The 17,420-nt window shown below is 47.8% G+C and overlaps 2 protein-coding genes across 6 annotated transcripts; one reads left to right on the top strand and one right to left on the bottom strand.

Annotated features, from left to right (window-relative positions):
• Positions 1-250: 250 nt before the first annotated feature.
• On the bottom strand, positions 251-5,417 carry LOC110078636 (ras-related protein Rab-7a). 4 transcript variants are annotated; one of them, XM_020793012.3, is made up of 6 exons: positions 5,022-5,417; positions 4,730-4,795; positions 2,910-3,036; positions 1,650-1,868; positions 1,210-1,335; positions 251-1,044 (listed from the first exon to the last, which is right to left on the bottom strand). In XM_020793012.3, exons 2-6 carry the CDS (start codon positions 4,774-4,776, stop codon positions 955-957), a joined length of 609 nt encoding a protein of 202 aa, XP_020648671.2. In that variant the 5' UTR covers positions 4,777-4,795; positions 5,022-5,417; the 3' UTR covers positions 251-954. The 4 variants fall into 4 exon arrangements, with proteins under 4 accessions (XP_020648671.2, XP_020648670.2, XP_072847555.1 ...); XM_020793011.3 differs by having other exon boundaries at positions 5,071-5,263; XM_072991454.2 differs by having other exon boundaries at positions 5,042-5,060.
• A 1,565-nt stretch (positions 5,418-6,982) lies between these two features.
• On the top strand, positions 6,983-16,392 carry RENBP (renin binding protein). Of its 2 annotated transcripts, XM_020793008.3 has the most exons (10): positions 6,983-7,366; positions 8,396-8,471; positions 9,490-9,565; positions 10,195-10,367; positions 11,265-11,489; positions 11,575-11,656; positions 13,136-13,311; positions 13,435-13,566; positions 14,008-14,095; positions 15,571-16,392. In XM_020793008.3, exons 1-10 carry the CDS (start codon positions 7,266-7,268, stop codon positions 15,657-15,659), a joined length of 1,218 nt encoding a protein of 405 aa, XP_020648667.3. In that variant the 5' UTR covers positions 6,983-7,265; the 3' UTR covers positions 15,660-16,392. The 2 variants fall into 2 exon arrangements, with proteins under 2 accessions (XP_020648667.3, XP_072847554.2); XM_072991453.2 differs by lacking the exon at positions 15,571-16,392 and having other exon boundaries at positions 6,984-7,366; positions 13,900-14,034.
• Positions 16,393-17,420: the final 1,028 nt, after the last annotated feature.

Below are 17,420 nucleotides of genomic sequence, written 5' to 3'. Positions count from 1 at the left end.
AAGGCTGCAGAGCAATGTGTTTGGCTGTCGACACACCGCTGTCACCATCTGGGCAAGCATCTACGCTTCTCCCTCTCCAAGGCGATTGACCCATCCCACCCTTGCTGCCTCTCTGGACATTCCGTAGAGGGAAGGGGTTGAAGAGCAGCCAAGGCTGATCTCTCAAAGACAGGAGCAGAGCAGAGCAAGCAACCCCTAGCTGCACACATGGATTGCTGTGTCCTACCTCTCCGTTCTTCAGGGGGCTGGCAAGTCAAGAATCCTCTCCAAAACAAAGAGAGAGAAAAAACACCCCAGGAGCAGACTTCTCTCCCCAACTTGCTTGGTGCCCTGGTCTTTTGTATTATAGTGTATTTCGCTGTGTCCTCCCTTTCCTGTTTGGACCTTAAGATTCCTTCCTTATATCTTGCCCAATTTATTTTCCATTGAGACAGGAACAGCCCTCATAGGAGTTTCCCATGGCTATATTCCTCCTCCCCACCCTCCACCCTCTAGTGCTGCGTATCTGTCGTTTTTGTGCTATTTTGAACAATTAAAGACTTCTTTTTTCTTTTTTTTTTCTTTTTTGGAAGCAAGACTCGGTGTTTGAACTTGGGGCCACCCCTCATCCTCTGCATTTTAGGTGTTCCTGACTAGCTTTGACAGACAGGGCTCCCTCCCCCCCCAAGGAAAGGAATGGGATCAAGGCTTTTTTTTTTTTTACTGTGGAAGCTCATGAGATTGGAATACAAATTTCCAAGCTGCCTACAATATGATCTAGCTCCCTCTCAAAATGAAGGCTGCCTCTTTCAGAGAGGCAGAGATCTGTACTGGGATCCAAGCACTGCAGTTTTGTTTTGCTAGCTGTCCTGGGGAACTCTTCTCTGCTGCATCAGTTCTCATAATGCATGAAGGATCACTCCTTCAGCCTATGTGAGAAGAAAAGAGAATCTTCCCATCTGTGTTTTGAGTTCCTCAGCAGCCACACTTCTCCCGGTGTCCCCCTTCTGGTGGCCTGGTCTCCAGGTGCACTGCGTCAGGTTCTGGCTGTTCAGGTACCCTGCGCTTTGGTGACAAAAGCAGGAGAAAACATGGTGAGTGGCCTTATGGTTGATGCAAATTAAAGGAGGGTAGGAAATAAAATGCCACAAGGAATTGTGGTCTGCCCAGCATCTTAATATCTAGGTTGTAAGCCTTGAAAATCAGAGAGAGAGCACCCTGGTTTCTTACATTCTTCAGCACAGCCCGTATGGCCCACTCAAACACCTCCTGGACATTGGTAGCTTCCTTGGCACTGGCTTCGAAGTATTTGGCGTCATGAAGCTTGCTCCACAGTTCGGCTTCCTCTGACGAGACCTGGACACAAATGGTGTGGGCATGCTTTGATCTCTTCCCAGGCCTTGTCAGGGAGGATCAGGTAATACCATGAGAACTAACAGTGCTTTTAGTGTATACCATGAATGCAAATTGTCCAGATGACTTAGTTTTCCCCCAAATAATAAATTCTACCTCTGTCCCACAGCAGTGGCTATGACATTGCTCACAGTCTACCCTCTGCGGTGCTTACCTGCTGCCAGCAAGAGAGTCTCTCAACCCTTTGCCCTAACTACATCTCCCTTATGCGGGCTGGATGCTGTAAATAACACAGAATTGCTTTCCCGACCTATTACCTCATGATTCTCTAGGTCAGTCTTGTTCCCAATGACTGCGATGGGGAAAGTGGGTTCTTCCTCTGGCTCAATCTGCAACAAGAGCTGTTTGTGCCACTTATCCAGGGCCTGGAAAGAGCTGGCAGAGGTGACATCAAAGACAAGGAGGCAGCAATCGGACCCCCGGTACAAGGCAGTTCCCAGTGATTGAAATCTTTCTGTGCCAGCCGTGTCCCAGATCTGAGGGCATGAAAAGAGGCAAGAGGCTGACTTCTCTGCTTTTTAAGCTTTTGTGACACTATAGTTCCTTTCATGTTCCAAATATTTCTTTTCGTTGCTTTGGGAAGTTAGGGGGGGCTCCCACCCCTGATGTTGTTCTTCCAAAGTTTCTTAATGGCTGCAATGAATAGTATTAAAGTTACTAGTTATCTTTAAAAAAAACATTCAGTTTTTCTTTCAGCATTAACATGCTGAAGTTAAAAGGAAATTTTCAAAATGGCTAAGATCCTACTGAACACTGGCAAAGTTCCCCCCCCCCATACCAAAAGCTTCCAGTACAGTAATTTCACATCACCTGCTGCAGCCATTGCCATCAATGCAACATCGAGTCACACTTGTATTGGATGCCCCTTTGTGAGTGGCAAAAATAACCAACTACAGTACTTGTGCTATTAGACCACTATGTGAATGATCTGGTACAACGAACTGGTTAATACAAAGGAAAATAATTCTTCCCCACAGTCCCTCCAGATAACAAATGATGGCGACATCAATTGGAAACAAGTCAATCTTTTTTTAAAAAAAAAAATCCCATCTAGGAGTAGAGAAATGTCAACCTGGAACACAAAACAAGCATTGGAGTCAAGCAGTCTTCTCAGGAGAAAGTGTTCTAGGGAACAGTCATAAGTCTGGGTGTAAAATACCTATGAGATTTTGGAAACAATATATCAAGGAAAGCTATGTGTGTCATGGTGGTAGCACAGCACTCTGTAAGCTAGTCTTCTACCTTCAGGAGTAGAGAAAGATGCTGCCTCCACTACCAGGGTTGGCAGAGGAGGAGGTGAAAGAAGAGGAAGATTTAAGTTGGTCTGGGTATTAGGTCAGGGACAGAAGAGCAGTGGTTCCCAACCTTGGGTGGTCCATATGTTTTTAGACTAAAACTCCCAAATGCCTTCACCACTAGCTGTGCTGGGCCAGGATTTTGGGAGTTGTGGTCCAGAACTGGGGGACCAGTGGAGAACCCCTGGGCTGGATGGAGAGTGTAGCTTCTGTTGGGCCTACCTGTACCGTCAGAGTCTGTCCATCTATGTGTACTTGTTTGCTGAGGAAGTCAGCCCCAATGGTGGCTCTGTAGCGGCTGCTGAAGCGATTATTAACGTACTGGTTCATCAGGGCAGACTTGCCCACCCTGTGGGGAAAGGAACAGGGTTGATAACCGGTCTTGAAAGCTGCATGCAACCTCCCACCTAGCACAGGGTTGTTTCTTTCTGGGGTGAGAAAAAGAAGCCTCTCTGGTGTTTCTCAAGTTTCTGAACTGCCTTTTATAGTTGACTTTGTGATTCTCGTTACTGCTTGTTATAATTGCCCATTAAAAGGTCCCAGAAGGCACAATGTTCCTCTGTATATCAGCTGCCGGACAACAGAAGTTGGGCGGCTGTTGCCCTCATGTCCTGTTTGTGGGTTCTAACCAGTCACCATGGGAACAGGACTGCTGGAACAGGGAAGGCCTTTGGCCTCATCTAGTACAGCTTTTCCGAGAAATCCTAGCTTGCACTTAAGGTTTTCAAAAGTACCTTAGCCTTTGCTGTAGTTGGTAGAGCTTTGCAAGAGTCCAGTTAATGGCCAGTGAAACTCATCAGCCACAAGCGTCCTGGACGGTGGTCCCCAACTGTGGGGCTCTAGATATCCCTGAACTACAGCTAAAATCTGGACCAGATGAAGTCCAGTAACATCTGGAGCCTGACTAGGGGAACCACTTGGCTGAGTTGCATATGATTTAACCAAGTCATAACAGTCTTTAGCCGAAATGAAATAAATGTTCCCCTCAACAAACCAGGAATCCTATCCTTTAACAGTACCCAGGTGTTTGAAAGAGCTTTGCAGTAATGACTGTGTCACTCAAGCGCCTGAGGCAATATGGCGGTCAGTACCAGGTGCCACAGTGAGGAAGAAGAGGCCACACTCAACCGGCCTGTGGATGGATCTAGCCCAGGAATCCCTGCTCTAGAATAGTCTGAATTTCCATCTGATTAAAACTGGAAACTCTGTCCAAAGCAAACGATGGATGGGTGAAAATACCCAGGTTCAAGCACGGCTATCTTAAGAAAGTATTTCCCTGTTTTAAAAGTTTGCAGAGCACACTTTTCCACATCACAGTACAGTACTTGCAGTATAATCTATCTTCCCTTTTCCCTCAGCCTTTATCTATCAGTCATCATCACTTGTCCTTCCAACACCCAGTTTTCGGCAGCCTCTTCGTGCTGGCCCACCCGTCGGAACTGCTCGCATCGTACCTGCCGCCGCCCCCCCCCCGCACTTGGTTGCATCATCCCCTAAGACTTCAGTGGCCAAACTTGTCCGGCCCGGGACCAGCGCCGGTCTCTGCCTTCAGGGGTCGGGGTGGGGGTGGGGGGGTGTCAGGTGGGCGCATGGCATAGTGGGCGTGGCCAACAACCTGCCTTCCCCCCCTCCCCTTTCCTCAATCCGCTTCTTCTTCTGTCGGACTTTCCACCGCCTCCAGCGGCGCTTTCCTCCCTCCCCGCTTCCTTGACACCTGGCTCTCCGCAACGGGGGAGGGACCCCACCAGTGCTCCCCCTCCCTCCCTCCCTCCTCGGTCGACGCTCTTCCTCTCTGCCCCCCCACCACCACCCCTCCATACACCTCCCAAGTTCTGCCGGAGAGCACAGAGGCTCCCCGCTTCCCCCCTCCTCCTCCTCCCCGGGCGGAGCTGCCTGCCGGCTGCCCCCCCTTCCCGCCTGGAGGTGCCCGGAGGCGTCCCACCCACTGAGCAAACACCGGCGAGGCTGAACTTCCCCCAGACGGGCGCGACGGCCGGGCTTTTCCTGGCTCCTCTCCGTAATAACCAACGCCGCGGACTTACCCTGAATTCCCAGTCAGGAGGATTTTGAGGTGTGAACGTCTGAACATGGGGCGCCTCCGCCAGAACCTGGAAAGAGAGTGTCTGAGAGGACAGGCACGGTCTTGTTTCCCTCCCCCCCCCCGTCATCCTCGGTGGGCCACCTGCTAGTCTCCCCTTGGCCCGGTAGGACCCTCTCCCTCCCCACCCGCCGGCGACCCACCACCACACCGAGGAAGCGGGGAGGTGCTCCTTGTCTAGGGCTCTCTGCCCGCATCTTTTGTCGGGGGTGGGGGGGGAGAAAGAGAGGTGTCACCTGCTCCTCTCCTGCCTCACCGGCTGCCCACACTCGGTGGGTGGGGTACCTTTGTTCGTGGGTCCCCGGTTAACTTTTCCTGCCGGGAAATTGACACCCTTCAGAAAGAGGAGGGGGCTGGTGTCTCCGTGAAGGGACTTCTCGCAGAAGAGAAAGTGATTACGCGATCGTGAGAACGGCGGCCAGAATGAAGAGCAGCCCCGACCCGCCTCTGCTCCGTCGGGTCCCTGGAGTTGGCTGGCGAGCGAGCCCGGTGGCTGGCTGGCTTTCCCCTCTGCCTGCTGGGGGACCAGTGCATTCCTGCCTGGTTTCTCGGGCCAGCTCTGGCGGGCTTGAAGCGAGAAGGCAGGCAGGCGAGCCGGGCCGGGCCGGCGGGTTGAAAGGCAGGAGGAGGAGGAGAAGGAATTGGGTGCTCCTTTTTACTGTTTGCTAATCCGAGGAGGAGGAGGAGGAAGGGAATATAAAAAAGAAAGGAGAGCGAGAGCGACGCTGCAGTCGCAATCCTGGCCGGATCAGGAATTAGTGACACGATGGCCAGGCCTCAGCCCCGCTTCTTCTTTGTAGAACTGATGCAATCGCAAATTTAAAAGAGAAACCAGGAATGTGCAGAGTGTAGTTGGGTTGGACAACATGAAGGAGCAGCAAAGGGTTAGTTATTTCATTTATCGTTACTGAGAACCAGAGAGATACAATGTGTGGCTTGCAGGACTGTAAATCTTACAGCCTTCCGGCTGGGAAGATGAGAGGGAAATAGGACACAATAAATGTGGGGGAAATGGCCATGGCGGGTAGCTACCTAGGAGGGCAGGTACTTATTTCATCAAATCTGGGGGGCAAAACTGAAGTATTGTGGGAAATGGAGTTATTTAGCAGATAGATGAGACTTTACATTTTAAAATGCCATGGAATGAAATTGCTACAATATAGTACAGATCTTGTAGTATGGTTCTATTTAATGCTTCTAACATCTATTAATTCCTTGTCTGGACAAGGATAGGATCGCTGTAGTAATCACGCTACATGTCAGAGCAGGTCTGCAGTTGAACATTAAGACAGCAAAAAAGATTACAGAAGAACTACAGAACTTTTACACCAACGCTGAAGAACTGAAATAGTTAACAGAGTTTGGATACCTTGGTTCAATTATCAATCCAAAGTGAGATTTTGAGCCAAGAAATCAGAAGAAGATTGGGACTAGAAAGGGCAGCAATGAAGGAACTAGAAAGGATCATAAAGTGTAAGGATGTGTCACTGGAGACCAAGACTAAGATCATCCACACTCTTGTATTCCTGATCACCCTATATGGGTGTGAGAGCTGAGAAGAAAAAATGGTTTGTTTGAAATGTGGTGCTGGAGGACAGCTTTGCGGACAATCTGGACTGCCAAAAAGACAAAAAAGTGGGTTCTAGGTCCAATCAAACCGGAATGAACTTTGGAGGCAAAAATGAGCAACAGAGAAAATTTACAAACAAAACTTCTCCACAATCTGCTACTCTTTACCAAGAAAACCCAGAAAAGGGTCACTACGGGCCATTTGACTTGAGTCCACATCATTATCAATACAGTAGTTTTTTCCAGGCATGTGAGATACTCAAGAAGTGGTTTAGCAATTGTCCCACACTCCTCCCACGCTCCCTCAGTTTCCTGCACTGAGTAGGAATTTGAACGCAAGCATCCTCTGCGAACTATAAATGTAGAAATCCTCCCTTCCACGCTACCGAAACAGGCATAAAATGCACTTTTGCTCTGTAACCAAGCGAGTCGCTACCAGTCCTTGTCTATTGATCGCTGAACAAAATTACAGCTATTGCGAGTTTTTTTTTTAAGTTGCAGGAGAGATTGGCAAATCAGGGTCTTTTCCTCTCCACGTGGGAGGATGGGCTGGACTAGTGTCAGGTGACTGGGCCAAATCATATGACCACCCGTGCCTTCATTAGCCCTGAAACTTGGGCTAGATTGTGCAAAACGGAGAGAAGAAGGGAAACGTTTGTGGGCGTAGGTCTTTCCGCTCCCCTCCCGCCAGCACAAAGCAATCCTCGCTGAGCTTGCAATCCCCAGGCGCACGAATACTGGTTTCCCAGGCATATTATTAATGATCCAGGCTGCTATCTGTGGGGCTTGGTCCCTCCCCTGCTCGCGGGCTCCTATCCCGGAGAGGGCTGACACAGCGTTCACGAAGCTTTCTCCACCCCCCCATTCCCGTGATCACATTTTAGTCTGTTTGTGCCGGAGAAACAGCAAGGATGGATTTCCAAGTACTGCGGGATTGGCATGAAAAGTTTTCCCAAGAGCTGGACACGGTGATGGAATTCTGGCTACGGCATTCCCACGACGAAGAATATGGGTTATCAATCTACCTACCTATTCTTTCTCTCTCCTCCCTGTCTCCCCCCTCCCCGCTTTCATTTAGTCACATAACATACCATTCCACCCTTTGCCTCAGAGGCCTCGGGTGGGTGCTGTGGGGGCGGGGTTGGATACAGAATTCCTTCATTGCAGACCCCCCCCCGCCCCACTACACAGCACTGCCACTCTTTGAGGGGGGTGGGGGTTTTTGTGTTGTATCCTGATGTGTACCCTTAAGCAAAAATAACCTAAATAAAGGGTAGCCCTTCCAAGAGACATGGGCAAACACAGAATGCCAAAAGCTGGCCTCTGCTGGATCTGGAGGCAAACAAATCTATGCTTTTTAGCTAACAGGAATGTACAGTATGTGCCACCAGGAAGTTCCCTCCCCGCCTCCCTGCCACAAGTCCCACTGGAGTGAATGGGAGGTCTCTGTGAGCTGTTGCTGCTCTTCTCATATGCTCTCCTTTCATTTGTGTAGGAGGCTTGAAAGAGAATTGGCCCATAGAGTTCAATCAATTATTTTTAGTTGTGTTCTTTGCCATTTACCTCGCAATGACAACACATTGCAGCCCCTTAACATTTAACCCAAAGAAGAGTCTCTTATGCTGATCAAGGGGGGCTGTGCATTATCATCCTTGTTCCCCCCCCAAAGGTAGAGGTGGGTGAGAAGAGAAGCATAGACTCTGCCATTGTTTCTAAACACCAGGCAGCTGGGGGGGGGGAGTGCCCTAGCTGCCCCAGTTAACCAGCCTGCTTTGGCACCAGGTCCATCTGTCTCCCTTAACAGCACTCAGCATCTGTCCCATGGCACCACAGCTTTGCTCTGTCTTATGTCATTGGGCCAAGCTGGCTGCCTACATTCAACACACCACCCTCTTCCAAGCTGGGAGCAGACACCAGCTCCTGTCTCCAATGTCTACCCCCCAAGTACTAGTTCCCCTTTTTAATCAGTTGCTCTTCTCCTCTGGCTCTTCTACATTTTCCTCTAAAGACATTTATATCTGCCTGTTGTCTTTTTCTCCAGGGGATTCTTTACATGTCTAGGCCAGGATGGGAAAATTTATGATGACCTGAAATATGTCTGGTTGCAAGGGCGTCAGGTGAGGCTGCTTAGGAACTGTGCATGGATCCAGGTTTTATTTTTGTTATTAGCCCCATTACATAGTTAACAAAATCTGAGGCTGGCAAGGGATTCTTAATTGGTCAGGCAGATTTTTTTTCCAGAGCAATCCAAGTCTTCATAGAAACCTGGGTGCGCTTGGAGCTGGCCTGTGGCGTCCTTTTCTGTTCTGCTGCAGCAGCCTTGGAATGAGTGAAGTGAACGGGTGATCGAAGCTCACCTGAGCCTAAGCAGAATGCTGGTCCTTCAACGCTGTAGAAATCCACCCAGCCTGCCTAGGATGATGGAAAGGGCTTGCATAGAGGAGGACTCCCAAGCACATTTGAGTTCTGTCATTTATGTTTATAAAGAAATTAAATGATCAATGAAATTGTTTAGATATTCACAGGGCAGGGTAGTGGATTCTGATGAGGAGACGAATGCCCTCACTGAATCCTACTTAGAGCCTCTTCCTCACTACTGTGTTCTTGATCTACAACAGCGGTTCCCAACCTTGGGTGACCCAGGTGCTCTTGTACTACAACTCCCAGAAACCTCGGCCAGTTGCACACCTAATGGTGAAGGCTTCTGGGAGTTGTAGTCCAAGAATCCCTGGCTTACCCAAGCTTGGAAAACACTGATCTACAAGAAAAGAAAAACCAAGGCTATGGCCAATGGTAGATGGAGCCTGTGATGGGTGGGGCACAGCCAAAACTGGTTATAGTATACAGGAGGAAACTATATCATCATGGAGTCCTGGAACGGGAAAGCTGGAGCCCTGTCATGCAGAGTAATGGGATATGGTGTGGAACAAAGTTCTATACAATCATGCAGAATTTGCCCCCTGTAGGCTTAGTCTTCACCTGCCCTTGCCTAAGGAACCTTGATTGGTTCTTCCAGTCAAGGGCCAACAGCCTTTCAAAAGGAAAAGATTCTTCATGCCTGGTTTAAGTAACTAAAGATGTTCCGGGTGAGCTTTTAAAGGCCTTTTTGAGCACCTCAGATTCTTTCCTTAACAGGTATGGACGTACAGTCGATTGTATCGAAAAGTGCCAAGGTTCAGGCGGCCTGAACTTCTCCAGGCAGCTCAAGCAGGTAATTCTGCCTTATGTTAGTGAAGGATGACATTTGAAGATAAAGGCAAGGGGAAGATAATAGTTAAAGTGATATTTGTTGAAGAGGTTATAGAGAAAATCCAAAAGGTTCTAATGCTTTTGAATGACTATGGGACTGAAGGGACTGAGCCCAGAAAATGAATCATAATCATTTGCTTTGTCCTGTTGACTAACTGGGTTATCTTTATAACTACTGTGTAATACAAGAATGCCCTAATTCTACATACACCATTGCTCAGAGTGACTGGGGTCTCTGGGGGTTGAGGACCCCAAAGATCTACAAAGCCAAAGGTTACCCACCCCCATTGCTATAAGGTATGGGACTCTTCTGGAGGCTGAGCTAGAGCAGAAAGACAAACCCTTAAGGCACCAGTTTTAGAAGCGGTAGGCACTGTGTTCATAGCAGAGCAGGGGACTTCCTGGTTCACACCTCAGTCTCTGGACAACAACACTGAGGTAGCTCTAAGTGACGAGTCCATGAAGGATTCAGTAAAAAAATACAGTACATATGTCTATGTGGGGAAGGGATGATCTGTGTCCACAGACTGCTGATAGGATAGTGAAACCTGGGTAGCAAAACCTGCCTCCAACTCGCCGTCTTTTCCCGAGGTGGGGAGTTCCTGCTGCAACATGCGCGAGTGGCCCCCCCTTCCCAGAAGTGTGCCTTTGTTTTGACTCGTGACGGACGCCCTGTGAAAATCCAGCGCACCATTTTCAGTGAGTGCTTCTATGTCCTTGGGCTCGATGAGCTTGGACGAGCAACAGGAGAAACCCGCTACCAGGTAAGGCCAGAGGAGTGGCAGAGAGGCGCCCCTGCTCATTTGTGTCCCACTAGGCCCTTCGGTGTATATGGGAACGCAAGTCTTTTAACCCTGTTTATCCTCCCTTTTTGTGGTTATTAGGTCCGAAATGCCTTTCCCCAAAGCTATGGCACATCTCCTAGCACATGCTGACAAAACACATGAGTAGGGTTAGGGCAAAGTGGAGGGATTGTTCATTACCTCATGCTGCTGTGCTTAAGGATGGCCTTCTTGTCTCTATGGAGACAGGGGTTCTGTTGATGGAACTAGGTGAAGAATAACCACGATCCATCTGGAAAGTGGCTCAGCCTGCTCATGTGCACCGTTGACTTTTGTCCAAAGTCGTGGCTGGTACAGGGTGCTATGGGGCTTGCTGATTATGTCCCCACTGGGCTCGTGTCTGGAACACTGGAATCCAGTTTTGCAGCCATTTGTGCGTGTTTTTGTGTCACTGGCTTACCTGGTCAGCAATTGGCCTTATTATATTTTTTTTTGTGGGGAAGAGTACATCACTTAGCAGCTGCTTACGAGCTGTGCTGCAACCCTCTTTCACAGTTTGGAAAACGTAGGGTGGCTGATGTACAGACAACTCTCACTCACTCACTCACTCACTCACTCACTCACTCACTCACTCACTCACTCACTCACTCACTCACTCACTCACTCACTCACTCACTCACTCACTCACTCACTCATACACACAAGGGGCCAGAAACACTAGTTGTGAACAAAAGAGCAGGATTCAGGCTTGCTGAGCTAAGTCCCTGTCTCACAACCCTAGAGAGTGGGGAGGGTGACCCAGGAGTACAAGGCACCTCTGTAGGTTTTGAGGGACATATCAAGGACTCCTGGGATGTAATAGGGTGTTCATTTTGGCAGAAAGAGGCCCTGACCATGATGGAAGCCATTGTGCGCTGGGTGAGGGAGGACCCCACTGAACTGGGTCGTCCACAGTTGGCGGGCACGATCCCACATGACTCGATGGCTGTTCCTATGATGCTCCTGAACCTGGTGGACCAGCTGTCAGAAGGAGACGCAACAGTTGCAGCCCGATTCAGCGAGCTGGGGAGCTGGTCTGCCCAGCAAATACTCATGCATGTTCAGGTATCGTCTGTCTCCCAACTTCTGCAGTCTTCTTTGCCCACCATTTAAGCTGAAATGTAAGGGACACCCCCTTGTTTCCCCACAGAGAAATGGCACTGCTGTTTTGGAAAATGTCTCCGAGGATGGCAAAGAGCTGCCAGGATGTCTTGGAAGACAGCAGAACCCTGGTAAGAAGGGAGACCCCCAAAGTCCCACCTTCAGTCCCCGAAGTCTGCACAGAAGGCTAGGGAAAGCTCCTCTTTAAAACCTTAGAAATGTGTTGCCAGTCTGTGGCTGAAACAGAGCTAGAGAACCACTCGCCTCCTTCAGTGTAAGGAAACGTCCTATTTTCCTTTGATATGAGAGCCAGGATGCTTTTGGAGTCGGTTTGGTGGGTAACGTCCAAGGACTGAGTGGGATGGGTGGGAAGAGGGTGCCAGGGGAACCACCACCATCCAATCTATTGCCCCCACTGCTCCTGCTGTTGTTACGTGCCACATGGTAACCCTGTTGGTTGTATGCATTTCTTGTGCAGTAAGTTGATAGAGGATTTTCTTGCTCAGAGCTTTGCAAACCAACGGGGGAAAAGGCTGACTTGCCTTCAGAAAGTCACAAGGAGAAAAAATCACCATACTTTGGTGATATGAACGTTGTTGTTGTTGGCGGCAGTGGCAGGAGAGGGACAGCAGGTGCAGAGGTTGCCTGTGGTCAGTTCCTCCTCTAAATAGAAATGGGTTTGGAATTTTAGGCACTTGCGTATCCATAGGTGTTTGACGCAAATGTAAAATCTCGTATCTTGCTGAGGAATTTAGCAACATGGGAATCCCTTGAACTCTGATCTTTAACAAATGAGTTTCTCTTCCATTCAGCTTGATGATATGCCTCCTGAATCTACAGTGAGGATTCCTGAACAAAATGGTAACACAGCTGATGCACCCATTGCAAAGAATGAAGTGTTAGAACTCTGCACTGTACCTGTACAGGATGTAGGGATGATATTGCTGAATGCTACTCAAGGCAGAATCTCAGGCCTATGTTTCCCTATTCTTGTTCATTTAGGATGTGCTAGGACTCTTTTTAAGGGATGTGGTGGTGCTGTGGGCTAAACCGCAGAAGCCTGTGCTGCAGGGTCAGAAGACCAGCAGTTGTAAGATCGAATCCACGCGAGGGAGTGAGCTCCCGTCGCTTTGTCCCAGCTCCTCACCAACCTAGCAGTTCGAAAGCATGCAGTCCAGGATGGCGCTGTCTAGAATTCTTACTCCTTTGTCTTGCGTGATGTGTAGATTGGCTCCGAAGATCTTTGCACAGCTCCTTTCTCAACCAGGCCTCTATGCTCCATCTGTTCCAAGACACAATGGCCTTTCTTTCATGCACATATATCTGATATCAAAGAAAAACTAAATTCCGGCTTCTCGGGTGTGTGTGTGTGTGTGGAATCAGCATCCTGAACCAGAATACAGAATGTGTTCAAGAACAGAAGAGATATATTGTAGGGATGTTAATTCTTGTAATAGATGTTCAGGTTTTCTCACCTGGATCCTATTCCCCTGCTTATTTCATTATATGCCGCATGAAATAAGTTCTCCAGAGTGAGGAACTGGGTGCAGTTTGAAGTAAAAGCTGATGGTTCACCTGAGATGTTTTGTCCATTCTGTTTTTCCTCTAAGGTCATGCCCTTGAAGCAGGCTGGTTCCTGCTCCGCTATGCCCAGCGCCAGCATGACCCAGCCCTTCTGTCTCAGACGGTGGAGACGTTTGTGAAGCAGCCGTTCTATTCAGGCTGGGACCCTGAACATGGGGGACTCTTTGCATTCCAGGATGTGGACAGGTTCTGCCCCACACAGGTATGATAGGTCTTAAACCCCATAGCCCACTCTTATCGTGATTTTGGCTATCTTTCTCAATCTCCTCCCCCCCTCCTTCTACTAGAATTCCTGTTCATTTTGTTCCTTTACTCTTTTCTTCAGCTAGAGTGGAAAATGAAGCTTTGGTGGCCCCACACAGAGGCCATGATCGCCTTCTTGATGGCTTTTGCAGACACTCAAGACCAAGAACTCCTAGAGCTATTTGACCAAGTGGCTAAGTACAGTTTTGGCAAGGTGTGTTTGAAAGACAGGCCACTGGGGATTGTTTGTGGTGTCTGTCTAAGCTGGACAGGGATGCTGTTCTGGTAGGGCGGTCTTATTGGGGGGTGAGGATGCCCGGTGCAAATAGGGGAAGGAGCTACATGCATCTCCTGTATCTCTTTTTGTGTGAAGCCCTTGGCAAGCCTCTAGAATGGCCGTGAGTGGCACTGCAACTCCCAGAGATTCTGGGGAGTCAAGTAGGCAACACCTTCCTCCTCCCCACTGTTGGAAGTTGTCTGGCCCTGGGCTACAGACATACTGATTTGTTAATGGCCATTCGGTGAGCATTGACTTCCCCTCTGACAGCTTGCCCTTCACATCATGCTGGGCCCGTGGTCCCTTTGTCCCTTCCATGTGGATCATCTTGAATTCAGATACATGCACTGTTTCACCATCTGGTTTGGTGCTTCTTAGTTCCGTGACCCAGACACAGGCGAGTGGTTTGGCTATCTGACCCAGGAAGGCAAGGTGGCTCTCACAATCAAAGGAGGACCATTTAAAGGTAAAAAAGAAAAGGACACTAGGGAAAGGGTGGCATGATTCTGATCGTAGGGAAGGGGGAAGCAGCCAGAATAGGACTCCTGCCTCTGTTTTAATTAGCAAGCCATACTTTTAAAAGTTGGTTATTTGTAAAGGTCAAGATTATTTTCAGAGAGGCAGGTACACCTCTTATCTGATGGTGTATGATACATTTCACCTTCTTTAAAGTAAAGAAAGTATGTGCTCCCCCAAATGATTTTAGAAAATCTTACACAAATAACTAATGGAGATTTAATTGAATGTATAATAATTATTATGTGCTATCATGTGAACTCTGACTTACAGTGATCATTGAATTCTCTATTTATAAAATACTTAGAAGTGGTTTACCTGTCCTCTTGTCTTAAGGCACTCTGGGACTGTGCAGCTTGCCCAGGCTGCATAGGTGGCTGGGATAATAACCCCGTTGGCTCCCCACACACCTCACTCCAGGTGATCTTGGGTGTCCCCCCCCCCCGCAAGACACAGGAAGGATTCCAACTCCCAACCCCCAGGGCTTCCAATTAATAAGCTGTACCAGCTCATGGATTCATAATAACCAACTGTTACATTAAATAATAAACAATAATTTAGAACTGTAGAGCTGGAAGAGACCCTATGGATCAGTGAGTCCAGCTGCTGGCAAAGAGGCACATAAGAGAATTGAACCCCCAACCTCTGGCTCCACAACCAGATACGTTGACCACTGAGCTATCCAGCAGTAAAGGCCACTGTCTGGCATCTTACAGACGAGAGACTGAATTCCTTTCACTCAATCAAAGAGGCGTTAACAGATTAACACTAAATGGAGAACCACAGCACAGTGTTGGTCTCTAGATAAATATAAATATTTATATTTTAATTGTATTTTAATTGTTTTATCTTTTTTATTGTATTTTAATAGTTGTAAACCACCCAGAGACCTTTGGGTAGTGTGGGCAGCATAAAAGTTAAATAAATAAATAAATAAGACAGTATCTGAATGGAAATCTAAATTTGTTCCCCCCACATCCTGTCCACATGAACATAGGGCAAAATTCTCCCAAGATTTTTTTTGCAGTACAAGCTCACTTCTGAGCAAGGGGTGTCTTGGGATTATATCCTGGATCTGCTCTTCAAAATGGCCACCTCACTTTGCCTCATCATAGAACTGCCACTGAATCTTTGCTCACAATGTTTCGACATACAGCCCATAATAGGTGAATGCCCCAGAATGGGATACAGAGCCGTGGTTAGATGGTGAGGTAAAGTAGGGGTGGTGGTCTGTGGCCCTACAGCTCATCTTGAGCTACAACAATACTTGTGTAATTCCTGATAATTGGCCATGCTGATGGATTTGATGGGAGCCAGAGTCCAACCAACCACAGGTTGTCCACTCTTGAGGTAAATGTATGCGCTTGTGAGTGACAATCCCATCATTCTGTTCCTCACTCTGAACCTCCCCTTTTCTCATTGCAGGTTGTTTCCATGTCCCTCGTGCTCTTTATATGTGTGAGGAAATTCTAGAGTCACTCATAAAGAAGATTGACTCTACTGGAGAGTCATAAAATAATTGAGTTGGAAGGGGCCATCAAGTCCAACCCCCTGCTGAAGAAATGGAATGAAATATGGATCTTAGCTCTTACCTTGCTTTTTTTCTGCTTCCACTCCAGATACACTCCTGTCCAATCATGATTGTTAAAAATTATGTGCTGCCAAGTTGATTCTGACTTATAGCAATCCTTTCCAGCGTTTTTCTTGGTATAAAGGTTTCCCCTCCTTCTGGAGATGTCAGAGGACTCAGCTTACCTAGGGCCACATATGTGGCAAGGCAAATAACCTCCTCAGCCACACATGCTCTGGCTGATCTTAGGGATCCATCTCCCTGGAGGCCAAGTGGGGGTTCAAACTTCTGGCTCCTGGCTTTACAGCCAGAGGCTCCAACCTACGGAGTTGTATCAGATACTCCAATCAGAATGGAAAGTTTCTCATGCCAGATTCCAACAAGAGTCACCCAGTAATCCTGATCAGAGTTGATTTGGCACAGCCATTGTGGTCAAACCTACTGCATTACTATGAGGTCCTGGCTGAGCACATCCTATTTCACAGCTTATAGAAAGCAGCCAGACAGATGAAACCATTTGGGGTGTGTGTGTGTGTGGAAGAGTTTTCTTCCTTGCCCCTGTTCTGTCCCTCGTAGTGGTTTGCTGACTAGGTGATGTTTTGGCACGTGCACTGGATCTGAGCATTAGAGAAAAAATAAGCATAGTAAATTCTGAATTAAAAACCCAATAATTATAATGTGTGTCTCCTTTTGAATGCTTTTCCACACTGCTAGGCATGGCAGTGGAACGTTCTGACAGAGGCTTTATTTCACGGAGAGGGTGACAACAGAGGCATTTAGCCTGCTGTTTGATCCACTGTGGGGATGGGTGTTTCTCTCTTTTGCAGGTAATCAGATAATATGATTGCTAAAGTAAACCAGTCTGCCCCCCAAAGAATCCCTAACTGCGCCTTCCTGTGTTCCTGTCAGGGACTACTCTTTTTAAGATGTGGGTAGGATTGCATTGTTTTGGTTCATTTCCAAGACATGCCATCAACTGAACAGAAGTGGCGCTTCCTGCTTTTAATTTCCCAGCTGGTTTTAATGTCTCAATATTATTAGTGGCTTAAACAGATAGTTTAACAATTAATGGTATTGGGAAACAGAAAAATTAAAAACTTCCTCTGCTCCTCCTTGGAGAAGTAGGAGGAAGCAAAGTTGTTGGTTTTTAAGTCAGTGAGGGCAGCACTAATGCAGTCTACCTTTTAGAGAAAAAATAAAACTAAAAAAATTTTTTTTTCTCCTGGGAGCAAGGAGGGGGATATTTTTTTTCCTTTGGTTTTCTTTTCTTAAAGGAGGTGGACCAAATATTATCACGCAAGGTCTGTACAGGGGCAGATCTACCATGAAACTAATGAAGCTTCAGCTCCATCTCCGCTAATCCTGGAGGGCCACCAGAAGTGTCTTTAGTCTTCATTTTTTTTATTGGATGAAGAGAGCTGTGGCTACCCAAACTTTGTTGCTGGTTGTGGAGATGCCCTTATAACAGTCCAAGTTTCAGGGCCCCAAAAATGTGGATCCACCACTGGGTGTGCATGTCATGTAGTTGCAAAATTTGCATCATATGCCATATTAGATCTCTACCTGACATTAAGCAACCCTATTTAGCCTGCACTGGCTCACACCAAATGAGCTATGTAGCCAAGCCCTGAGTTGGCAAAGCTCTGTCGGTACTACACCAGTTCAGCCTGCAAGCTGAAGCTCACATGACAAAATTAGTGCTTCA

Source organism: Pogona vitticeps, chromosome 2 (genome assembly GCF_051106095.1).
Source record: "Pogona vitticeps strain Pit_001003342236 chromosome 2, PviZW2.1, whole genome shotgun sequence".
Taxonomy (NCBI): Eukaryota; Metazoa; Chordata; class Lepidosauria; order Squamata; family Agamidae; genus Pogona; species Pogona vitticeps.
The sequence above is the reverse complement of the archived record's forward strand: the minus strand, read 5'-3'. Positions and strand labels throughout refer to the sequence as shown.

Coding starts and splice junctions, on each gene's coding strand:
- LOC110078636 (XM_020793012.3), bottom strand. CDS start 4,776: ATGTTCAGACGTTCACACCTCAAAATCCTCCTGACTGGGAATTCAGG. Junction 3,037..4,729: donor CTCCTGACTGGGAATTCAGG/GTAAGTCCGCGG, acceptor CTTTCCCCACAG/GGTGGGCAAGTCTGCCCTGA. Junction 1,869..2,909: donor GACAGACTCTGACGGTACAG/GTAGGCCCAACA, acceptor TCATGCCCTCAG/ATCTGGGACACGGCTGGCAC.
- RENBP (XM_020793008.3), top strand. CDS start 7,266: ATGGATTTCCAAGTACTGCGGGATTGGCATGAAAAGTTTTCCCAAGAG. Junction 9,566..10,194: donor TCTCCAGGCAGCTCAAGCAG/GTAATTCTGCCT, acceptor TCTTTTCCCGAG/GTGGGGAGTTCCTGCTGCAA. Junction 11,657..13,135: donor TGGAAGACAGCAGAACCCTG/GTAAGAAGGGAG, acceptor TTTTCCTCTAAG/GTCATGCCCTTGAAGCAGGC.